Source organism: Drosophila kikkawai, chromosome 2R, assembly GCF_030179895.1.
Source record: "Drosophila kikkawai strain 14028-0561.14 chromosome 2R, DkikHiC1v2, whole genome shotgun sequence".
In the NCBI taxonomy this organism is placed as follows: domain Eukaryota; kingdom Metazoa; phylum Arthropoda; class Insecta; order Diptera; family Drosophilidae; genus Drosophila; species Drosophila kikkawai.
Window position 1 is genome coordinate 26,020,527 of NC_091729.1, and position 25,179 is coordinate 26,045,705.

At 41.1% G+C, this 25,179-nt stretch overlaps 3 protein-coding genes across 3 annotated transcripts; 1 reads left to right on the forward strand and 2 right to left on the reverse strand.

The window, feature by feature from the left end:
• Positions 1–5,627: 5,627 nt before the first annotated feature.
• LOC108072259 (microtubule-associated protein RP/EB family member 1-like) lies at positions 5,628–6,863 on the forward strand. Its single transcript, XM_017163327.3, has 2 exons — positions 5,628–5,876; positions 5,928–6,863. Exons 1-2 carry the CDS (start codon positions 5,747–5,749, stop codon positions 6,668–6,670), a joined length of 873 nt encoding a protein of 290 aa, XP_017018816.1. The 5' UTR covers positions 5,628–5,746; the 3' UTR covers positions 6,671–6,863.
• Positions 6,864–7,489: 626 nt separating this feature from the next.
• Positions 7,490–8,953, reverse strand: yip3 (yippee interacting protein 3). Its single transcript, XM_017163289.3, has 4 exons — positions 8,827–8,953; positions 8,203–8,360; positions 8,045–8,149; positions 7,490–7,991 (listed from the first exon to the last, which is right to left on the reverse strand). The coding sequence occupies exons 2-4, from the start codon at positions 8,217–8,219 to the stop codon at positions 7,547–7,549; spliced, it is 567 nt and encodes a 188-aa protein (XP_017018778.1). The 5' UTR covers positions 8,220–8,360; positions 8,827–8,953; the 3' UTR covers positions 7,490–7,546.
• A 1,070-nt stretch (positions 8,954–10,023) lies between these two features.
• On the reverse strand, positions 10,024–11,259 carry RpL22-like (Ribosomal protein L22-like). Its single transcript, XM_017163329.3, has 2 exons — positions 11,127–11,259; positions 10,024–11,067 (listed from the first exon to the last, which is right to left on the reverse strand). Exon 2 carries the CDS (start codon positions 11,062–11,064, stop codon positions 10,114–10,116), a length of 951 nt encoding a protein of 316 aa, XP_017018818.1. The 5' UTR covers positions 11,065–11,067; positions 11,127–11,259; the 3' UTR covers positions 10,024–10,113.
• Positions 11,260–25,179: the final 13,920 nt, after the last annotated feature.

A 25,179-nucleotide genomic window follows, 5' to 3' on the forward strand; every position in this document is an offset into this window, starting at 1 on the left:
TGCACTTGAAGTTTTTGCGCGAAAAGTGGGGATTTCCTCAGGGCTTTTCCCCCCAGAATCAATGGCTAAAAATTTTGCGCTAAACACTCACCAGAAACTTTAAAGCGGCAAAGCCCGAGCATAGTGCTCCTTGGGCAACAATAAATTCATTTAGTCTCCCAGCTCCGGGCCCTGGTTCTCCGAGTTGAATATGAAAATTGCGCGGAAGGAACTAATTATGCTGGGAATACGGTTGCACTATTAAATTTCACTTTGTTGCCTGCATAAAGTTCATTATGCGCCGCCACATTCAAATTAAAATCGCCCGACTTAATGAGAATTCTGCAGAAGAAGCGGAAGTAGGAAGGGTGCCAGACTGCTTTTTAAAATCGATAAACAAAAAAAATATACCAGAAGCAACACGCGACACACTGACAGGCCTAATCGATGGTCCCACTGAACCCATTTCAAATTTGGTTTTTAGTTGAAGCTAACTAAATGTTTGTTTAAATTAAGTAGAACAAAAAACGGGGAAAGAGAACTGCAAATAGCAAATAAACGGTCAGCACACCGAAATGGAAACCAATTAAAAACAAACAGCAACTTTGCTGTGTTGTGTTTGGCCGATGTCGTTCGTCGTGTATGTAAATATTTTCGCATCGGAGCGATGTGCGAAAAGTGATTTAAAAGTTTAATTTTAATGGTCAACAAAGGGAGCCGCGAAATTGCATGTATTTTGGTGGATTCTAAAAAAACCACCAACTCGAGGGAAGTGTATACAATAAATATGTTAAATTTAAGCTTGGTATTTTAAGCACAGAAGGTGCAACATTGGCATTTTGATATATAAGGTATTTTTATTGGTTAAATCTAAGCTGTGTTCAGATTTATTGACATTAATTTATTTATAAAATAAATATAAAAGCATTTTATAATAAACAAGACTTATTTCTAGATCTTTAAAGCGGTATGAATATATTAAAATTAGAATTTATAGCAAGTTCACACTCTAAAATTGTGTTTCACATCTTCAAATTATTCCAATCGTTCCTTTTACAAAGAGTGACAGTGTGAATGCATGCATTTTGCTTGAAATACTTTAACTATCCCGCAGCCCTGCAATTTTTCGTTTCAGTTTTTTTCTGTTTGAATAATTGTGAAATCTTAGAATTTGCTTTTATTATTATTACTCTCTCTCCATGCTAATTAAAGCGCATAAATAAGCCAATATCTGCAAGTTTTTCAGCTGTCCCGCCAATAAGAAGAGTGCCAGAAAGAGCCAGTTAATTGATTTACGACTTTCAATAAAATCGTAGAGAGGCAACTTATCATTACCGCCACCACCACCACCACCCCCTTTTTGCAATGTCGGCTAAGCTAAAACAAACTAATTTCAGGCTAGAACCGGGACCGAACCGTCGAGGGCAATAAAGTAAGTTAACGATCCCAGCCGAGGAAGGAGTGAAAACTGGAAGCAGCCGTGACATTGAAGAGCCCCGGCCGAAGAGTTCTTCAATTAGTGTAAACACAAACGATGACACTCTCCACGGACCAAAGACCCGAGGAAACCGAAGAGCAGAGCCAATTTTCAGTGCCAATCCCGGGGTCTCTCGTCTCGTCTCCAGACACTTTAATATTTAACGCCCCTGGGAGCCAGCAGCAGCAGCAGAGACCAGAGACAACAACCACCGAGGAGCTGAGCTGGCGACAATGGGGCCCAAACAACGCCAACGAGTATTCCACGAATATGTTCGTGATCATAAAATTATAATTTATGAACAAAAAAGCAGCACTGCAAGCTTATCTCATCGCGGGCATCGCCAAGTGCGCACATATGGAGGCAGGGGCAGGGCGCGAGATGCATCCTCAGATGCTGCGATGTGGAGATGTGGAGATGCCGAGATGCAGATGCAACACCGACAACAGCCCGACAACGATGACAACGTTTGGAGCAATTTTGGAGCGCGGCTCGCGTCAATTTTTGTGGAGTGAGACAAAAATAAAGCAAAGGAGATGCTTGCGACCCAAAGCACTGAGAGAAAAATCTCTTAAATTTGATAATTAAAGTATAAATTATCAGGTAAATTAAAATCATTTTAAATTTGAAAGCTTGAATCCTGGAAAACTCATTTAAAATATTATTTAAATTTAATTAACTATTTTTCTCATTTTCTATATAGTTTTTTTCTGTATGTAAAAGTCCCTTTTCTCTCAGTTATACCCTCTGTCATGGGGGTGATTGTTGTTATTGTTATTCCGGTTGCTGCCGCTGCTGCTCTTTCGGTTTCCAGGAAAGACGCCTTGGGCTCTGGCTTGCTGGTTACTTGAACAATATTTTCATATTTATTCAGGCTCTCGTTGGACCTCTCCGCTTGACACATTGGCTGGTAGCCAGGGCCAGGGCCAGACCCAGTCCCAGAGCCGGTCAGAGATCCCTTCCAAAGCGAAACTAATTTGCGGTTTTGGCGAGTCAGTCGTCATCTGCAATTTCCTTTGCCTGTGTGTTATTGTGCCACGCCCACTTGCCAAAGAGGGGGCTTAATAAGTTAGATCTTTTATTTTATTTTATTTTGTTTCTCTTTTTTTTTTTTTGGCAAGGGAAGAATGTTCTTCGTTTTGGGGTCAACTTGCCCTGGGCTCCGACACACGCATCATCTCCTGTCTCTGTGCCCCTCACCATTTCCGTCTGGCGGGGAAAAACATTTTGTTTGGCTTCTCCAGCAGCTTAATTAAATTCTTTTCACTTGTTCCGAGTTGCTGCTGCTCCCCCTGATTGAGAGAATTCAATCGAGTCTGAGCGTAAAAACAAATTAGTTTAGCGAGAAACCGAAAGTTTATCAATTAAGTGGCCGCCGTCGCTGAGATTCACTATGCGAATTGCATTTGATTGGGTTCTCGCTTTGATTGTAACAAAATTTACTTTGGGAATAAAGGGAAAATATCTCTGTATATAAGGATATGACTTATAGCTAAGTTCTGGCATGTTTTGTTGGGTTTTATGATAAGTAGATTCTACATTTTAAATTATTTTTGGACTTTAAGTGTCTTCCTTTAAAGTCTAAAATATTTTAAAATTATTTAAATAAAAAAAAACATCTTATAATATATTTTTTCTTCTAGGTATCTACATCTTCGGCTTCTCTTAACCTAGACTTTTCCTTCTGATGTAATTTTTTTGTGAATTATTTACTCACTTCTTTTGAGTCTGCTGGACTGCAGGATTCATTGTCCGATTTTCTGGGGGCTTTTGTTGAGCGTGAAATTAAAAATGATCCTCATCGAAGGCTCCAAGGTCTCTGGGCAGTTATTGTTATGGGTCTCTGCGGGTCTTGCGGTCTCCCCGCCAGGATCATAATTCACGGCACCAGAGAGAGGGTCCTGTCCTTCCATCCTTCCTTTGCCAAGCTGCGGGGCAATAATTTAAATGCGCTCTATTATTTATTTGAGCATATGTCAATGGAACTTATTTATTTATTCACGCCCAGCCAGGCACCCAGCCAGCCAGCAACAATAAACAATAAAGTTGCCATCGTATAGAGATGCAAAAATGTGAATAAAATCGCTGGAGTTGGGCTGCTGGCTCCCTGTTAATGAGCAGGGAAAATTTCCAAGGGGGGAGGCTGGATAGGGAAATTGGGAGAAAAATCGTTTGGTGGTGGGAGAAGAAAGGGGGGTCAAGGGTTTATGCGGCACTGAACGCGCGTTGCGCTGACGTTAATTGACCGCAACAATTTTTTCTTTATTTTTTTTATATTTCTCTGCGCCTCTGCAGTGTGCAGTAAATTTTAATGAAATTGCTGCCATTGCACACACGCCCACCGATATATAGGAGGCGTGGCCAATTGCCGGCGATTTTCCCCGCCGTCTCCCAAAGTGCTGATGACATGCTGTCAGCGACACTTCGTGCCGCGCCGTGCCGCCGCTTGTTGCATGCCACAAAAGGAGAGGCGAGGCGTGGCGAGAAATAAAACTGAAATTAAGCACACACACACACAAAAAATTAAAATCTATAAAAAATATATACGACTCGGGCTTAATTCGCGGTTCACTGGCCATCGGCTATATACCATATATATTTTATATATAAATATTATCCTCCTAGCCTCGCGCGGCTGCCATTTTTGATGTTGCTGCATTTATAAATTAATTAAAAATAAATTACTTTATGTTGCATGTCCAATTTCATTAAAGTTGCCAATGCAACAACACGGCGGCAATAAAAAATAAATAATTATGCAGAGAGAGAGAGACAGTCGAGAAGAAAAGTTAAACTGCCAAAGTTTTTATGGCGAAAAAAAAGAGAGAGAGAATAAGTTTTATATCTTTGATGAAAACTATTTAATGGTTGTAGTTTTAGTATAATAAATTAAAAAAAGTATTTATACACTGAGAAATGTACATACTTATAATACATAAGAAGTGTTTTAATATTTTCACAACAAAATATCAAATAAACTTGGAGAGTTAACTAAGATAACAATCTTAGTAAGTAAAGTTTTACCTAAGATTTAAAATATTTTAAAATTGTTATAGAAGCTAATTAAGTGATGAGCTTCTTTCTAATTATTAAATATATATATATATATATATATAAAATAATATATATAATATAAATAATGGTTTAATTCCCTATTATACACTAATCATAGGAGTTTTTGGTGGGTATACAAACTTCTACTTCCCCAAGCTAGCTTCCTTACTTGTTACTTTAACACCTGCTGGTGCCCTCGCAACAGGTGACTTAAGCCATAGATAAACCATTTGTATACACAATGCACCTCATATTTGCCCGGAGGGGGGGGAGCACCACCAAATACACAGATTCCCGCGAGTTAATGTCGCATTAAGACGGCAATCCCCGGCACTCGGCATGCATATAAATCCACTCGCTCATATATATTCCCCCAGAAAGGAGGAGGGATGGAGGTCAGCAGGCGTTGAAGGCGCTGCAGAGATGGTGCAGATAAATTTTCATGTTGTCACACCTTGCAACTTGCATGCCACATAAATATATTTTCAACTCGAGCCGCCGAAAGGTGACACAGTCTGCATATTTGTGCAAGTCTCCTTTTTTTATATATTTTTTTATATTTTTTTGGTGGAGAGTAAGATGTCACTGAGGTAGCCAGGTAACCTCCAGGAAGGTGGCAGGGCAGGGCTCCTTCTCGGAACTTGCCGCATTTAATTTATTGGGAATATTTGATGTTCGATTTCGTTTTCGCCACGTCCTTTTTCTCCTCACCTTATCGCCCTGCCATTGACATTTTTATTTTTTTGGCAGAGATTGCTCTGGCATATCTGGGATCGAGGAGTTGCATAAATATATGTATAAATAAATAAAGGAAGCCGACATATTTGCTTATCGCCCAAAATATTGGTATTTATGGTTGACTTTGCATTGAGCAACAGTTTAGTTTCAGGTTGAGATAAGTGCAAGTTGAATGAAAAATATAAAAGAGAAAAGAAAAGTTAAAAACAAGTAAATGAAGGGGTTAATTTTTAGTAAATTAATCGAGGTGGTTATTAAATAATTAACATGAAAGTTCCATGTTTATAAGAAGCTTTTAATAAACTTGATGATATAAACTTAGAATCTTTTAAACCAAGTAACCTGGTTGCCATTTTAGACTGCGGTGTCAAACACTATTCATACTCATTTCACTCACTCTCCCACAGTTCAGCGCTACAAAGCCACACGTCTATAATACCTAGGAAAATTGTATTTTATTTTTGTTACCTAGTAAAAGTTTAGGTTTCATTTCCCGAAATGAAGAGAAGGGTTATTAACGTTTTCAACAACAACCACACTACTGACAATCTCTCACGCACGGAGCTGTTGGAATGGGTCAACTTGCGCCTGGGATCGGAATTCTGCTTGGTCGATGAGCTCTGCACGGGTAACTGGGTCCCAGATACCCTTTAGGGTTACTTATAGATTGTCATTGCAGGTGCCGCCTACTGCCAGTTGATGGACGAACTGTTTCCCAATTCAGTGGCCCTGCAACGCGTCAAGTTTACGACCAATCTCGAGCACGAATTCATCCAGAACTTTAAGATTTTACAAGCAAGCTTTGACAAGATAGGGGTGAATCAGGTCATACCCATAGAAAAGCTGAGCAAAGGCCGCTTTCAGGACAATTTTCAGTTTGTGCAGTGGTTCAAGAAATTCTATGATGCCAATAGCGGTTGGATCACCTGGGACTACGATGCCAGGGCGGTGCGTGGGGGAGCCCCAATGGGCTTTGGTCCTGGTTCCGTGTCAAAGAACTTGGCCAGGCCCAAGTTGCCGGCAAAATCTAGGACGGAAAGCTCTACAGCATTGCAGAATTCGAAAAGCTTTAAGGTCGTCAAAAAGATTCAAGAAAAGTCTAGGGAGCCTGCAGAGACTACCAACTCTACGGAACCCGCAAGTTCTATTCCCAAAAAAATGTCAAATCAACCTGACAATGGGCTCTGCACCCCGGGCTGTCAGAAGAAGATTCAAGACCTTACAGAAGAGTTACAAAAACTCACCGACAAACTCAAAGGGATGGACCAACGCCTTCGCAGCTCCGATGCAGAACGTGATTTTTACTATTCAAAGTGTCGCGATATAGAGAGTCTTTGCCAATCACTTGATGCCAATGGAGGGATTTTGTCGTCTAACCAAATTTATGATATAATGTATGCCACTGAGACGCCGGAAGAATAAGAGAATAACAATTGGCATGAAAATTTGCAAGTTTATATAGCTTTCTATCGAGTAGATCTTTCGATTCTAAATTATCTTTGTGACTCTGCTTAATAACTTGTTAATTAATTACGTTTACTATTAAAAATTTGTTTCACTTTTCAAAGAAATACAGGTTGAAATAAACCAGAATAATACTATTCCTTTAAACTAATCATGATATCGTATTTTTCAACTCAAACTTAATCCTTAAATGGTCTCATTTTGAGCTCCACTTTACTAGCCGCTGCCCAAGCGATTAACCAAAAGTCCCATCTACGTAGAAATCAATTAGCAACTGTCCAGGAAAAAAGGTAAATTCCAGGGCAGACAGCATAATGCCACCCAGAAGTTGTCAATGGAGGAGCACAGAGAGAGGCGAAGACCACACACACAGCAACTGGAGCAGGCGAAAATGAAGCCTGGTCACGCACAGAGAGAGCCGAGAGTCCAAGATAGAGATCCCAATTCCCAGCTCGAAATATGAAATTATTCAAATGCAGCCGCCACAACATATAAATTCAAGTTAATCCGCACAGCTGGATGTCGGGATTAGCCCCGGGGGCTAACGAGTGAGTGGTTTCTAGACCTGCTCCGCTCCTCCTACATTTTATATAGAGCTATATATAACGCGTATAAGGACTGGCCCGATGATGGGCGCCAGCCTTTAATCATTATTAATTATCCAGGGCGAGCGCAGAGTATAAATCAAGGGATCAAGGGAGAGCAGGAGTAACTTGTATATATGCCTTGCCAACCTGCAAATCTTGCTGAGAAATGCGACTAATTACAGGTGGGAATCATCAGGATTGTATTTATTTTAAGCCTGGCAAAGGGTCAGTTCCCCCCACGATTCAATTAATCCATGGCTGCAAAGAGCTCTTCCGAATAGTCATCAGTCTCCATGTTCCCAGTCTTATAGATGAGGCACATGTCCATGAAATCATACTCCCCCACTTGGAGCACCTTTCGGGCCAGTTCCTCGGCCTCCTGGATATTCAAAGACTCCCGCCAGTGTTGCGTCAAATAAGCATAGGCCTCTTCAATGCCTTGGTTGCCCTTGACGGCATACATGAGGCGTGTGGATCCTCCATTCAGTCCCATGTTATAGATATGCAGTCCCTCGTTGTCCTGGCCAGCCAGCAAGATATCCACGGACTCGGCTGGCTCATACTTGCGGTACAGCATCTCCTTCAGCTGAGCAACAGACATCTTTTGGCCACGATCTCGGGTTTGGTAGTCCACCAGGGCGCCCACCTCCTGGATTATGTCGCGATCAAAGTTGGTTTGAGGGGCAAGGCAGCTGTAAGGGGTTTCAGGTGAAGTTTGTTTATAATTTCTAGATCTAAACCTTACTTGATGCGCTCATCCAACAGACAAATAAGGTGATTCCGGGAATTGGTGGCCATCAAGACGCCTTCGCTACAGATCAGGCTCACCCGATTGACTTCCGTGGGAGAACTGTGGTTATAAAATCAGCAAAATACGTATTTAAACCCCAATCAAAGACATACCTATTGTCCTGCAACATCTCTTAGCTTAAAGAAATCCTCAAAAGGCGACGAAGCAGCAAAAAATCAGGAAAAGTCAGTTCCAAAAAGCTTAAAACCCAAATTGTGTAAGCGATATCTCCCCAAGTTGAAATGGTAGACAAAAAACCCGACTGACGACCCTGAAACGAGTGGAAGATGACGACTATTAACCCAAGTGGATTAAGGCTAAAAAGTGTCAACGCCTGCGGAGCGAGAAAAAAACCTGTGTGGCCCCGCAAAAAGCGTGGATATCGTTGTCAATCCCCCATTGTCCGTAGGGTAAGCGATATTGGCAGACCGAGGCTATCTGTCACCTACACTTCAACGCGATCAGCAGCCACTGATGGCCAAGATGATGATGATTCTCCGCTGTTAATGATGATGAGCTTCCTCGATGGGCCATAAATATACACCAACAGCTTCTGCACCTGCTGGAACTTGGCCCTAAAAATAGCACCAACTCGTTTGTTGGCCCAGTCAAGACCAGTAGGCCTTGTGCAATCTCAGATATGGTGGATATTTTAACGAGCCCCATCAATTCCCGAGCAGGGACAACGTTGTAATCGATGTGTTAATTAGCTTAGCCAGGGACAGGGATTAACTAACCTCAAGTCGGAATGGATTAGGCAGGACAACGATGGCACAAATTAATGGCAAAGAAATGACAGTTAAAAGCCACAAGTTAAAGTCAACTTTGATGGTAATTAAAAGAGGAAAGTATGACTGTTTTTAATATAAAAATTAGTTAGGGATGACAATAAATATCCCTGCTTTATCGATGTATAAATTGATATTTTAACATTGCAAACTGAAACTATTTTAAGCCACAATCCTAGTTAATTGGCTAAAAATTAATTAACGCTGTGAAAATGGAAAATATCGCTCATCAAAATGAAGTAATGACCATAATTAATTGATGAAAAACGTGTACAAAGGAAATTAGCTCATCATAAAAAGCGTTTATTAATAAAGCTAAATTATTTATAGGCAAGAGCACGTTAAAGACCATCACTACCAATCAGTTTTAATCATCATTAGAGGCCAGATTGTTTATGTGGTTAAAATGCCAGGCTAATCTGCCAAGCTCTGTTCCTTCTGTTTTCGTTTTTACACAAAATAATAATCGCGTGTGCTTACATTATTATTATTATTATCGTACTCGGTTACTGACTGTCTGGAATTTAATTTTTTTTGGCATTTACAAAACACTTCAACCCGTTTTTGACAAGAGCCCGGCGATGACAGCAATTACCATACGATTTGCATGACGTTTATGTTTATTTTCGCTTTGTATTCTCCTCGTTCTTGGCCAGGCCCAGGCACAGTCTTTGGCCACCAGACGAGCTCTGCTCAGGTTGATTTCGATTTTGACAGCTGCCTGACTCACTCAGCTGGTCGCATTTTCGTTGGATTCGCATTTCATTAGCTTGTTATGGACCACCTACGGCCAATATGCTGACAGCGGAGGACTCCCCACTGCCGGTCTCCAGTTTATTTTTTTTTTTTTGCAAAGACCAGACCCACAGCGAAGCAATTAAGCTTGGGTCTCTGGCATCGAAAACAATCCCATCGAATGGGGCAATTTAAGGTATTTACAAAAGCGTAAAAAGGTAAAGAAAACAAGACCAGCCTCGGACTCGGACTCAAACTTCCCAATCAAAACAAGACGAGAACCACTCGAGGGCCTCTCTGAAATGTCAATCGTTCGAACTTAAAGGTAGCCTGGTCACTACCTGGTTTTAAATCTAAAAAAAAGCATAGTTTTCCAAGAGGGATTTAAAAAAGGCCAAGGTAGCTGAAGAATGAATATGAAAACCTTGTTTTTATTGGAAAACTTCAGTTGAAAAAAGAGAAACATGTTTCAATCGGGAATACATAAATTTTCTGGCTTTACTACTTCATATCAATCACATCGTCGTCATCGTCCGAGTCCTTGTTCTGGATCTTGAAGTAGAGCATGGCATAGGTATCCTTGGCGGTGGACACCATTCGCACCCAGTCGCGGAGGCTGTTCTTCTTGAGGTATCGCTTGGTCAGATACTTGAAGTAGCGCTTCGAGAAGTGCGTGCAGCTGTTGATGACCAGCATGGTGGACTTGGGGCGCTCAAAGTTCACCATGTCGCCCAGGTTGTTGATGCGCATGTTTACCTTGATGTGACTCTTCATGTACTTCTCCAGATCGACCAGGTCCATCAACAGATCCTCCACCAGGCAGGAGCAGTCGATAACGAAGCGTTGCCAGACCTTCTTTTTGCCAGCAGCTCCCTTGCCGCGCAGCTGCAGTTTCTGGGATTTCTTTGAATTGGGCTTGGGCATCGGTTTGGGGGCACGTGGCTTCTTAGCCTTGGGGGCAGCCAACTCCTCCACTTCCTCCTTTACGGCTTCCAGGGTCGTTGAAGGTTTCTTTGGCAGCACGCGAAGCTTCTTTTGGGGAGCAGGAATAGCAACAATTGGAGTCGCCTCCTTTGTACCAGGCTTTCCTTTTTGAGCTTCAGTTGTAGCATTGGTTCGTAGCTTCTTGGACACCACGCTGCTGGAGGATTCCGATGAAGACACCGCCTGTCTCTTAGTGCCTTTTCCAGCTGCCTTCTTGACCGCATCTTCGGTCTTCTCCTCCGCCTTCTTCGGCAGGCTCTTCAAGGCCACAGCCGGAGCTTTAGCCACCTTCTTGGAGTTCATCGGTGGTGGTGGTGGTGCCGGCGTATCGGCTGCCACACGTGATTTGCCAGACGCGGCGGCGGCGCTGGTGGTGGTAGCCGCCTTACCTTTGGCAGTTTTTGGCTTTTCGGTAGCCTTCTTTTTGCCCTTGGGCGCATCAGTATTCTTGGATGGCTGCGGCTTCATTTTCTGACGGAAAAACACAAATTCAGGCACTTAAATACAACTAACTACAAGAATTTTCTTACTGTTTCGAAAAGCACACGTCTGAAAGCACCGGAAATGAGCAAAAAGAGAACTAGTGTGGCCAGCTGCTTAAGAAAAGCGAAGTTGGCTGCGCTTGAGCTGCAAGGCTGCCAGGTTTTCTTACGAAACTTGTTTACTGGAAATGCGAATGGCAATTATTGCTGTTTCCCCTTTGGCGGTTTATTGAAAAATAATAATAACAAGGAGGAGAAGAAGGAGTGGGAATGTTGACGCTCTGATTTTACGCTGATTAATTGGCACGAAATTATTATGGCCACTTGTTCCGGGCAGGCAGGCATCAATTTACTCCTGCAATTTGTATCTTTTCCGTTGCAAGGCCTCATTTTTTAAGCAGGTTTTAATACAGGCTAACTGCCCTTAACTGGAATCGATTTAATCTGACGCGACACACGTTTCAGATAAGTTAATAACTGAGCAAGTACTTAGCTTTTGAGGTAACTTTTCCCAACGATTCCCCAGCGACCTTTCCCACAACCCAGAAGCCTGATTAAACTCTCATCAGTTCTTTCTCTCCTCCGAAACAAACATTTAACTATCGCTTCAATATATTTTTTTGTTTTTACCCAAAAAAAGAAATCCCTTAAATACCATAACATATCGCTTTGCAACGAGCTCCATTTATCAAATTCAAATGAAAGAGTCGGTGGCCACCAACTGGGATTTGGCTTGGTGGGGAAGGTGGGGATGCCACCTATCCTATCGGCGCGCTGGAGGAGGAAATAAAAACAAACAAAAAAAAGTGCAAGGCAAAGTGAATTCCCGGGGAGCGTTTAATCAAAATTTACCGGCGAACGCGTTCGCTGACAATGAGAAATTGCAACAAATTCGCGCAACAGCGAAACCTTCTCTCTGTCAGAAAACCAGGCCCAGGCCTGGGGAGGAGCTAGTGGAGCTGAAGTGGAGGAGTGTCGATAGCAGCGCAAACAAAGCGCCGCAGAAAGACCAAAGAAATGCAGCGATCAGGTATATACAGAAACTTAACCCTCAGCCTAGCTTATACCCTTTCAGGGGAAAATATTTAAAAAATATAATTGCTTTGGATGGTAAAAAGAGTAATCGAAATAATCGAAATTGAACTTTCCTGAGCAGTTGTGTTCAACAGATTTTTTATACATTGTGGAATTTATTGCATTGGTTTCTAATTTAGAGAGTTTTATGTATTTTCACTTTAGGATATATATGAAAATGTCTCAACAAAATTTTAGTTTTCTTAAGGCAATCGATAATAAAGACTTTCGATTATTTCGATTACTCCTAAAATAACAGAAATTAGTTTTATATGGGTACAATTTATTGGAAAATTCTCATCTCTATAAAATTATTATTTTAATTAGTTTGATGTCTAACTTTTTTCTATAAAATATGAAAATGTCTGAACAAAATTTTTTTTGCTTACTCCTACAAAAAAATCTCAACTAGTTTCTTAAAGAATATAATTTATTTAAAATGATCCTTTTCTTTAAATTCTATCATATATTCTTATTTTTTTAGTTCTCTTAATTATTTAATTTTCATACTCAAAAGAAAGGGTATTCATTGCGTCGCTACTTAAACCCATCTACGACCCATCTCTCCATGAAGCTCCTGCTGCTAGGATGCTACTCGATTTCCCTGCCGCCGCCTACTGGATATTGTTTTCTGGCTTTACCTTATTTTTTTCGTTTTTGTTTTTATTCTCTTTTTTTATTTTTTGGGACTTGTATCGGTTGCGGATATGAAAAATGATGCCGAAACAATTTTTACAACCAAAAGCGCTCGCAGGCCTAACCTCGCATCCTCTCCCATTCAAGTGCAACTCGCGGATTCGGATATTCGGAGGCGGAGGAGGCTGGCAGAGGCCTTCTCCCCACTCGAAATTGATTGATGGGCCGCTGCAGCTATGGGAAAACTGCACCGGTGGGCGTGACGCACTGCACCCAGCCCAGGCTCTCCCTTCCCCTCAAGTGATCGAAGCGGAGTGGAGTCGTGCGGCTGGCTTCTGGCCCGAAATCAATCTGGCTAAACGGTAGCAAATGGGCGGATGGAAAACGGAAAATGGTACTGGGGGATTTGGCTCTGCGGTGGCGTAGTAGCTGGGAGTTTGGCTCGTTATGAATGCCAAATGGATGTCCAGGGATATCGATCACTTCGACATCAGGTGGGCAGAGGATCGCTGTGGAGTTCCTTGAGTTTAACTCCTTTGTAAGATTTGTGGCGAAAAGTGAAGGGGCATAGCTCTTGTTTTTATGTGGGGAATTTAAAAAGAAACATTGCTAAGATTATTTAAAGCTGAAGAAGACCATTAAACTAATGAACAAATTATTTATTTAAAAAGGAAATTAATTAAACTTCAGTATTATCTACAATCTATAACGACATATATCACCCTAAAACCCCACAAAACTTTATTTAACTCAATAATCCCCACGACCTAAGATCCTTTTTTATGGCCCAATAAATATGCAGAGTTAACCAGAGATCTGGCTAATGAAATGCAAAACCGCCAATTGAGATAGAAAATGCAAATCTACGCTTGCCAATCTGCTAAGCCACAATATACGACTATATAGAGCAAGTTGGCTAAAAAACTGACTCAACACACATTGCACATTCGCTGGAAAAAAGCCGAAATTGGAAATGTGCCAGGCGACTCAAATAAACAGTTATTGAGTTGACTGTTTGACACTTCCCGCTGCGATAGGCGGCCAAAAGGAAAATGGGAAATGGATACACAACACCTGGTGGGTGGGTGAGACTGCAAGACTGCGACTCCGCCGACTCCCTCGCCAGTCGCTCTATTAATTAAATTAAATTTCAATATAAATTCAAATGGGCAAAGCGTGCCCGCTCACGAGTTCTAATTGGGCGAGGAAAAGCGGGAAAGCGGAAAAGCCCGCCCATTGTGAGCCAGTAAGTCAGGATTGCCAAGTGGCATTGCGGGTGGCAAAGGCCTAATTGTTTATTTATGGAAAGGTTCGGTCCGGTTTGCCTTTCGCAACTCTTTTCGCCGAGGGAACGCGGGCATCGAATTTCATTAATCACGCAAATGCTTATCGCATGGCCGGCAGGCAGGCACAGAAGCCTGGCTTGGCTCCTATATTTCCCCGAAGAAGAAAATCGTGGTCATAATTTGTCTGACTTGCTGGAAAAGCAAGCGGCAAAGGAGAGCGTTGTGAATGCGAAAATGCGGCTTGCATGACCAGGCCAAACCCCTCATCATCATCATCATCATGGTCCCTGACCCTGCCCACTGACCACTTCCGTGCCCGCCTTGCATTTCGCCTCGGTTCTTTTGCAACTCTGATTATGTGATGCTTCAATTCTGGTCCAAGTCTGGAAAATCAGGGGGCGAGAGGAGGTGGAGGAAGCGCTGTAATTCTAGCTCTCAGTGTGTGAAAATTCTGTGGGAGGCTGCTTTCGAGTGATGTGCAAATCTCGACCAGGTTGCGATGCATTCTTTCGAAAGGTAACGGCCTATGAAGGTGTCAGAAGGGGACACAGCGAGAAAATAGTAGGGTTTTAGGAATATTTTATAAGATTATTATAGAAATTTAATGTAGTGCATTCTCATTAGAGATATATATTTATATTCTCTCTTATTTTTCGTATTGATAAAAGTACTTTTGAGACTGGGAAATAATGTATTACACCCTTAGGAGATTTCTCCCAGTGCCGAAAGCCTTTTCATCCCATCACCAAAACCCTCCTTTCATATCCTAGTGGAAAGACAGGCCCTTCTTCGATCCTATTTACAGTTCTGGCTGCTTTGTGTGGTCCATTACAATCACTTAAGTTGATAGTGGGCCCCCGCCGGTCACATTGAACTTTGGCGCTCGCCCACTCTCTAAATTAAGGTATTATCAGATCCAGGCAGTCGTAACTTATGTCATTTATGTCCACGATATCTGAGGACACGCCCACTCGTCCACTTTCTGGATGGAAGATTGCCTCAGGAGCCAAGGGAGAAGGAGAGCAGCCGCTGCCAGACAACCTGGCAGACACTCGGGCGGCCTTCCTGGCTCCTTTTTGGTCATATTAGCAAGGCAAATTTCCCAAAAGGCGCGGGAGAGCTCTCTTCCTTCCCTCCCCTCCCCTCTCTGGTGCGATGCGCCAACAAGTATGTAATACAATCTTGAAACTCGAATAACGGAAATAAAAATTATGAGGCTGGAATATTTTAGCGCTGGGCAATTTGCATAAGAAAACCGTTACGAGAGCGAAAAGGAACTCCGGCCGGAGAAGTGGCCACAAGATTGGACCCGACTCTACTTTATTTTTTCGTTGTTGTTGTTGGTGTTGGAAGCAGGAAATATATGTATGTGTAGGAGGCAGTGTCCTTATAGCACGTGCCTAGCAGCAGGTCCTCGCCCAGTTTATTGTTGTTCTTGGGCGTTGTAATTGATAAGTTAATTTACATTTTTATTGAATGGCCAAGGCAATTGTTGTGACTTGTCGCCGTTGTGCTCTTTGTCACGAAGGTCAGGTCACAGGACGCTTTGCATATATTTCCCCCATTTTCATGCATACCAAAAAAGTACAGAAACAGAAAATGTTTTATATGGCTCTCGGTCTTTTCTTCCTCTGTGAGTTAATAAAACGAATTTGTGGTTTATGCTCCTAACAAGTCGGCCGTGTTAAATGCTCAATTGTGCGTAAAGTCTGGGCAACAAAAAATATAAAAAAAATAAAAACGAAAACAGAAACAAATGCCGTATGTGACCACAAAAGAGTTTTGGAAAATCAAGAAATTAAATGAGTTAAATTGAGTGATCAAAGGTGATGGTGCCTCTAATCAAAGACTTGATTTTTGATTAAATTTTTGTGGGAGAAAATGTAGATGAAAATGAGGAAAATAAGCATGTTATGGTAGCTAGAAATATGCTTAGTAATACAAATAATAAAATAATTTTTCAATTAGTTTTTTTATATTACCAAAACTCCTGAATTTAATAAGCCCTTAAATTGCTTTCCAGTTTATCTTGTATTTTAAACAAAGTTAATAATAACCACAAATATTTTGTACAGCCCGAATTAAACAAAATTTAAATGATACAAATTTATATGCATTGCTTTTTGACATCCCACACCTTCTTAATGGCAACTCATTTCGATTTCCATTATTATTAATTTAAATATCAATTGTGCTTATTTATATTTCAGCTTCTGCATATTTCCCACTAGGTGTTTGATGGTGTTTTTTGCTTGGTTCCAGTGGCTATGGCAAAGAACTGAGAATGCATATCCATTTCGTGTTCCATCGCCCAGTCGTGCATGAAAAGTTAACGAGAATTGATGTTCCATGTATCGCCAAGGCAAAACAAAGCATAAATTTCTCAGTAGCTGTTGCCAGTTTTACATGCAGTGGCTGCTCCTGCTCCAGCTCCTCCGAATGCAACTCTGCTGATATCGGACGATGGGGGCCAAGTACATTGTCCAAATATACATGCATATACTATACATACATACATATACCGGCATTCGGCGAAGGTCCCTCGAAATGCCCCCCATTTGTACTTTCTGCAATGTGCTCCCCGAATGCTGTATGTATTCTCTTGGCCGACGCGACGTTGCATAAATTTTCAGCCAACGAATTCAATTTGCGTAACGCATGCGGATGGGTCCCGTCCCCGAAATGGAAATGGGTTGAGAATGGATTGGGATTGGTATCGGGATTGGGTTTTTCGGTGAGGCATTGGAGGGGAGGCAGAAGGAGCAGAAACCGAAGTGGAGCAGAAGTGGTCCCTGTTCATTTTACGCACAAGACTTTTACTGTTTATTCCGGTATGTAGTTGGTTAAGCCGCTCTATAAGTTTCAAGTGCTGTAAGAGCCTTGTTTTAAGCTTATCTGGCTTTAATTCTAAAGTTAAAAAAGCAGTTATCCAGGATGAGATAACATAACTTTAAAGTAACCCCAGGTGAATCTTTAAAGCAATGATCTCGTGTCACTCTTTTTTTTGTCGTGCTGACAACTCTGGCCACGGTCCCAATCAGTGTCGCGTCTAATCCGGCTCTCTGGCACCCCCCTGCTGAGCTTGGGGGAACCCCCGCCCGCGAACCGTGGCTGCATGCAAATCACCTCGTTGACTTGTGGCCACTGTGGGTGGCAAAGGCAAACTGCCGCCAGGAGACTTAGACGTGTGGATCAGCGGGCTGCCGTCTCCACCGATTTGAGTTGATGAATTGCAGTTTTGGGCTGGAAAATGCGAAAGGCAAATGGCAAGCGGCAAATGGCGAACAGTGTGTCTCCCCTTCTATTGGCAGACCAAACCCAGGCGAAGAGTCAAGGAGCTGCATGGCACAGGTACAGGCAGAGGCACAGAGATAATCGCTCTTGAGCTGATTACGTGGACAGTGGACAAACAGGGGAAAAGCGAAAGGAAAGCTGGTGAGTCCACCGGATGAGTGGAGATGAGAATGTACGGAAGATGGACTTAAAAGCTAAGGGAATGGGTCTTATTTTGGCAGAAAAATCATTACAAAACATATGAAGAAATGGAGGAAAATAAACAGTCAAGATAAATATAAAAATCTACAAAAATATCTAAGAAATTATTCTCTTTAAATTTTAAAATACAAATAAATAAATTCTCTTTAGCAACTTGATAAATTTCCTGTCTAATTCAATTACCAGCTTTGATGTGGGTTTGGATTTTGGCCTTTCGTTCTACCAAAACCCCTTGTTACCACAGCACAAAGCCTCATTTTGGACAAGTGCCTCATTGGCGTTCATCAGACCGATTATATTTCTAGCCCTTGGGTAAATTTACGCAAAATTGAACCCGATATTTGTCCAGCTCATTTCCATATGTACATATACCCATCGAGTATTTCGCTTGGAATATTTATGCGAATGCAACACTGACAGGGGGCTTGGCGGCAAAACCCAATTAAATTCCAATCAGTTGGCTCAATTAGTCAGTGGCCCAAATCGAAAGCGATAGGGATAGCTAGCTGCTGCCGCCGATCTAGACTGGGAATGAGAATCAGTATCTGTGGCAGCCGCAGTGGCAGCGGCAGCGGCTGTTGCGTCAATTGAGCGCTAACAAAGATAAATGGCTGAAGCCACAAAATTGATTTGGTTGACAGATGAATTGTGGAGGAGCCGCAGCTAGGCTACCCCCCCTGAATTTCCTCGATTTTCCCTCCCCCCCTCGGGTGTCAAAGCTGCAACTGCAACAATAAGTGCAACACGAACTCTGGCAACTGTTCGGTCGGTCAATGGGAATAAAATCGAAAGCATATTTCTCAATCATTCATGGGGATGGCGGAAAATATTTCGAAATAAAATGGCAAATGCGGAAAAGGGCGGTGGAGGAGGAGGGTCCATACTAGTGGCCATGGCAGCATCATCATCGGAATATCGAATGAAGCACTTAAATGCGTTTCAGGCCGCCTCTCATGCTGCTGCCCAGGACACTGTCAAATGCAATTACGTTTACGCCATGGATGCCATGGCTGAACAAAGCGTCATCGAGGGGTAAAAACGGGCGATAAAAGGGTACGAGAACGAGAACGATGAGACCCAGAACGAACGGCTACTGCCAATTGACACTTTGACGCATAAATCAACTTTATTGTTTATTGATTTTTATGTTTGCTCGGCTTGTTTTTGTGTCATTTTATTAAATCTTTGTCTCCCCAATCTCGGCACCCTCGCCGCCAGCCTCCATTTCAGGTTTGCCTCTGTTATTTATTTGAATTTATGCGATTTAAATGAAATTGGGTTCATTGTTTGGCCCTGTTTGGGGGCGCATCACTCAATGCAATCAATGCATCAATATATAGCAGTTTATATTGAGGCTCTGGACATGTTCAACAATTCATAAATCGATTAAAGTTCCTTTATTTTTCTTTTTTTTTTTGCGAGAGAGAATGTGTGGCAGGCTGAAATACATGAATATAAAAGGTACCCCGGGCAGTTATCCTAATGAAATCCATACTTGGGGGGCTACAGTTTTAGTGATTTGTGGAGAATTTGATGATGGGCATTTGAAACTTTTTGAAAAATATGAAAACTATGTAATGAAAAACTATAGTTGAAATATGACTAAATCTATTCTATGGAAAATAAACAATAGACAGAATAAAAAGGAGTGAATGAATATCATTTCTGTTTGGTAATATTTATATACAAATAGTAGCTATTGAAATTCAGAAACTATTTATAATAAATACTTTAACATCAACTAAAATCTGTCCCAAAATAGTCAGCATAATGTATAATAATAGAAAATAAAACCTCTCCCCACAAGCAACCTCCCCTAGTTTAATACTCCAAAGAAAACTTTTGCCAGCATTTTCCGCTGATGAAAATCATTCAGTTATTCAATAAAAGCTCAACCCAAACGAATTCATGACTCGCCGGCCGGCCGGCCAAAAAGTCAACCGGAAAAGCTTTTGAAATATAATGGGAATTCCGCAGAAACTTTTACGCAACGCAACTGTCAATGCCCCCCAAAAACTTTGTCCTGCCGAAAGGCACATCCACAGACCTAGACTAAAATTAAAATTTAAATGAGCTCCCGACTCCTCCTGCTGTTATTCCGGACCCATCTCCAGCGCCGCTCCATATTGACACGTGACAAAGTTGAGCTGCCAATAAAATACTTACAAAGGGAAAAAAACAGAGCCTCACGCCGCTCCTCAGCCCTCCGGCAATAGAATCGAATGACCGAGCTCCCTTCGCCTTCGTCTCGTCCTCAACCTTTCATCCAATTTCGGTGGCGCCAAACTGAAGGCGTAAAATGTTCGAAACAATTTCAATAACCATTTCCTGGTTGCCAAAGGAAAAGCCAATCGAAGGAGCTCAGCGACGCCTGCCTCCTGATGAGCACCGAATGAAATGCTGAATTTAATTGAAAAAACGAATCGATTCTGCTTTTGGCTACAGTTCTATTTGTAAAAAAACACACAGAGCAGCCTTGGGTAATTGAAAATGACGCAGGTCTAAATAATTAATTGTGTTTTTCTTTATCAACATTTATATTTGTAGGTATATCTCCAGCAAGGATCAACTTTTCTATTGAGCAAAACTATCACAAAATCCGGGCCTGGCATGTGAGCTTCCTGGAGCCTGGACACAAATCTGTTGTGCTAATATGACACAGCCGGAAAAGGGACTCGGGTGCCTCGCACCTGGGCCTTCCTCTCCCCCCACCTGAGTTCGTGGTTCCGCTCGCATGTTCTGCTTTTAATCTGCGAGAGCGCAGAGCATTAACTTTCCAACGCACCCATGACACGTAAATTGCTTCACTTCGAGCTTCAGATGGAGCCCGGAGGTCATGACGATGATGTTGCAACTGGGAAGGACCACGGTCCCAGCTCCCTGCTGGCCCCCTCCTTCCTGTATTTTCCTCTTAGCTGACAGGGGCTTAGAGTCCCAGTTTTTCCGGGGCGACATTTTATGAGCATTTTCTTTTTTTTTTTTTGGAGCAGGGAGGAGCCAGGGAGCGATGGTCTAACATGCTGGACATGTCAGCGCGCCATATTGAGGCTGCTGCTGCTGCTGCCGGGCTGTGAATGCTACTTAGGGGGCATTGGGCAGGAGTTTAACGCCATTTCGGTGACAGGGCACAAAAGCAAGAAAGGACACGGAAATGTAACCTTTTAAATTGTCTTTAAAAAGGGGTAGATGAAGGGAAAGGAAAACCTTTTACTATTATAAAAATTGCATAATAATAAGAACAAAAGGAAAGCTGACTAATAAATTTTGGTTCCTAAAAGACAAGATATCTTGAAATCTATCAAAGATATATAGTAGAAGTAATCTTATTTGATTCCTTAGAAATTCTATGGTTAATGCCCTGCCAGACTATAAATATTTAGCTTAATTAATTTTTATTCCTTTAAAAACGTAAACAAGCTCCAAGCTTATTTAAACAATAAAGCCACAGACTTCTGGTCTCTGTTAATACTCTTTTAAAATTAATTTCATGCACATAACTCACAAATATTTGCTTTATTTCTGCACAAACTTAAAATCTCAAACCCACAGCTTCTTGAGCTTTGTAAAATGCTTTTCCTTGCTCATTTATTCTGCACTTGCTAAACTTTCTGACCAACACAAAAAAAACCCACACACACACTGGCCAGGCACCTCAATAAAACAATTTAAAAGTCATCGTCGTCAACGTTTTGCCCCAAAGAATAGCCATCCTCTGGACCCTGCCCCAATTTCCCGCTGACCGAGTGAGCTGTCAGTCTCTCCATTTATTTTGTTGCACATTAGCTTTAGCTGCATGGATAGAGAGGAGACCAGAGAGTGGATTCTCTGGGCCAATTCCGAGTGGCCTTTGGCCAAGAGAAGCCAGGCAGCCAGGCAGCCAGCTAGCCAGGCCAACACATGTGGTTCTGCCACATCTGTTAAAGTTTCCAGCTTGCCTTTGTCTTTATTTTTTTGAGGAGGCTTCGGCTCATTCTTGTTGGCAAATTGGGCAATCAAAAAGTTTGGTAAAACAGGTAAATTGATATGGCCAAAAAAGATTTTTAAAATGTTGAAGCTCCCAAAGCTGAAACGAATCAATGAATAAAAGTTAAGTGGAAGAGATGGCTTTCTTAGCCCAACAGAGAGCAAACGAAAAAAAAGAACATTTAGAGTGCAGCTATGAATATCTTATGACTGCACTCACCTGTGTCAGGTAAAAAGGCTTCCCTGCTTTCAGATTCTGCTTTTTTGTGCCAAAAAAAAAAAGAGAGACGGCCAAATGGCCTCTGTAACTCGGTTGGCAAGGCGCTAAAAAACACATTAAAATTAATTATGAGAAACACTCGACGCCATTTGCCGCGCTTTTTTTGGCAACTGCATGGCATCCCCATATGTGTGTGTGTGTGTGCGTGTTGGCCAGCTTTTCCGTCGCTCTCCCCGCCGGCTTGCTCCTCCTCCTACTCACTTCAAAGTTAATTATGTTGACATAGTCAGTTTCAGTAATTTCTTTCTTTCGGAAAAACCCTTTTATTAAAATGAGGGGCGGTTGCAGTATTTTCCCGTGTGCCTCCCCCTGACTTTTTCCTCGCTTTTTGTTGTATTTCTGCGGCAGGCACGCCCCCCCTTTTGCCCAGCAGTTATTAAGAATTCATGCCACACCCCAAAGTTCCAGGCAAAGACGCCCACGGGTGGTGGTGGCAGCGGAGGTGGAAAATGGAGGCCATCCAGATCGGACGACTGCCAAGTTACTCAAATTAATTAAGTTTCGCCTTTGCCAACATCGAGCATACGCCCCATTGCGCGACCGCCCACCTAGCACCCCTCTTAACCAGCCACCCCCGCGGGCTCTGCGGCGGTGCTTTTAAATTTTTCAAGTGACATTCGCCAGACATTGGCTCCATGTCTCCATATTTTCACATTTTCTAACCGCAGTCAGCCTCAGTTTCACCCGCTGCCAGGCGGCGGGGGGTTAGGTGGCCTTTTTAAAATTTAAAATTAATTGCTTTGGCGCAATTTTAATTATTAAAAAACTATTGATGGAACCGAAGAGAGAACCGGAGAAGTTGCAGCCGGAAATAGGTGGTGGCAAAAAATGGAACTATGTGTAGCATAGCAGCCAAAGTTTTCCCCTCTAAAAAGTTGTGACTTTAAAAAGCTTTTTTTGCAAGTTATACAAGTTGATGGATCGACAAAAAAAAGAGGGAGGAAGGGTGGAGGATTACAGGGAAACCTGGGAAAGAGAAAATACTAGAGATATAAGAGGGATTACTAAATATATTTTACATCAAATTGGTTTAAATACATTTTTAAGTACTTTATTCAACATTTTTGGAGGCTTTAAAAATATTTTCCTAAAAAACTAGCTCATAATTAATATTTTAAAAATATGTAATGGGTATGAATTCCTAAATTTGAATAATACTAATAATTTTTAGCTTGTTTCTCAGGAAACTATACTTAAAAGGAAAGCTTAGCATTTTTGTAGACCGTTATTTTTTACTACAAAACCTCTTTTTAAGCAAACAAAACTAAAATCAAGGCTTAAAATTATTATTTACTCTAAAAAACTGATAATAATAGTTCTAAAAACTAACCAGTACCATTTACAGAATCCCCACTGCAGTATCAATACGTTTTTCATAAACCCTTTGATGTTTTTATTGTGTTCTTTAGCGCGGTTATTTTTCATTACAAAACCTCTTCTTAAGCAAACAAAACTAAAATCAAGGCTTCAAAATAATATTTACTCTAAAAAAACGAATATTCATCGTTCTAAAAACTCACCAGTACCATTTACAGAATCCCCACTGTAGTATCAATACTTTTTCGTAGAGCCTTTGATGGCTTTGTTGTGTTCCTTAGCGCGGCACGTTTCGTTTCGTTTGGTTTGTCTGGGCCGGCAATTAGCTGGAAATAAAGTAAAAAATAAAATAAAAGAAGTGCCCACTGACAACATTTACCCAAATTAGCCGCTAAACATAGAAATAAAAAAACCAACATCAAGTCAGTTAATTGGCCAAAAACAAGAAAGCAAAAAAAAAAAAAGAATAGGCAAGCCAGAGGCAGAGCGAAGCCAAGCCATATTAGTGTCCGCGATGATGATGGCGGCAATTATACATAGGAGAGAGGGTAGGGGGAACTAGAGGCTATAGAGGGGCATACCCCCAGTGGGTGGGGACCCTGCTGCACGTGCAAGACCCACACACAACGCTGGCCAGCTGCGAAATTCAATTTGGTTATGCGCAGAAAAATTAGCAACAATTTCCTAAAAATACAATAAGAGAGGTTGGCCTGCCCTTTTACGCCATACCCCCGGCCTTCACAACCCACTACCCCCTAACCCCTAAGCCCCCTTTGCAACCACACAGCTTCCAACAACAACAACAAGAGCAACGATGACAACAAACAAAAGCGACAACAGGCACGCAATATAATTGAGTGGAGGCCAAAAGTGTGGGTGACTCCAGTTAGTGTGTGTGGTGCAACAGAGAGGGGAAATACTAGAGAGAGAGGGGGAGGGGGGGAGGTAGAGAAGGAGTAGGAAAATAGGAAAAACTGTGTGTAACGGCACGCGTTGGGAAAATGTGATGTGAAAATGGGCTTAGTTCGTTTAGAGGTTCGCCAGAAAATGCACTTTCCACTTGACCAACAACAAAAAAATAGCTTTAAAATTGTAGAGAGAAAAAATTAAAGGAGTCTATAATAAATTAAATAAAATGCTAATCTTAATTATTTTTTAGGTAGAATTGAATTTGAAATCATATAAACTATAAATATTTGATGTATAATAACCAAAGATACTTAAACTTAAATTTGTTTTAAATTCTTCAACATAAGTCAGTCCTGTTTTGACCTTCCTTTTCTTGTTTTTACTTTAAAATGTAATAAAAAAAATTAATATAAATTTATGTAAAATATAAAATTAATAAATAAAACCCAGCTAAAGAATATCAGGGCACATGTATGGTCGATATCCGCTGACTCACCTTAAGGAGTATAATAATTTCAGTCCGAAGCCCAAAAATCAGTGAAGGACTCATTTCCGACCCTATAAATTATATATATTCTTGATCAGCATTAAAAACAGAATCGATCTAGACATGTTTGCAAGAAAATTAAAAATTTTAATTTTTTTTTTAAATTTTATGTTTAATTTTATTGTTTAAGGAGGTAAGGAAAAATCGAAAAATTTTAAATTGGTTAAACTTGTAATCTTTATATGCAGATTTATAAACCATAAAAAAACTAACTCAGAACAGCTTTCCGAATTGAATTTAATGCATTTTTGGCTTAGTTATTGAATTTTTAGGCCCAAAAATGATCATATAAAATTATGAATAAATATTTAAAAATTAATACACCTTAAGGAGTATAATAATTTCAGTCCGAAGCCCAAAAATCAGGGAAGGGCTCATTTCCGACCCTATAAATTATATATATTCTTGATCAGCATTAAAAACAGAATCGATCTAGACATGTTTGCAAGAAAATTAAAAATTTTATTTTTTTTTTTTTAATTTTATGTTTAATTTTATTGTTTAAGGAGGTAAGGAAAAATCGAAAAATTTTAAATTGGTTAAATTTGTAATCTTTATATGCAGATTTATTAACCATAAAAAAACTAACTCAGA

What these genes read in the sequence shown, in the direction of transcription:
- LOC108072259 (XM_017163327.3), top strand. Translation starts at nt 5,747, where the DNA reads ATGAAGAGAAGGGTTATTAACGTTTTCAACAACAACCACACTACTGAC. An exon ending in GGTCGATGAGCTCTGCACGG is followed by an intron (nt 5,877 to 5,927) that starts GTAACTGGGTCC and finishes TTGTCATTGCAG; the next exon opens with GTGCCGCCTACTGCCAGTTG.
- yip3 (XM_017163289.3), bottom strand. An exon ending in CTGTTGGATGAGCGCATCAA is followed by an intron (nt 7,992 to 8,044) that starts GTAAGGTTTAGA and finishes AACCCCTTACAG; the next exon opens with CTGCCTTGCCCCTCAAACCA.
- RpL22-like (XM_017163329.3), bottom strand. Translation starts at nt 11,064, where the DNA reads ATGAAGCCGCAGCCATCCAAGAATACTGATGCGCCCAAGGGCAAAAAG.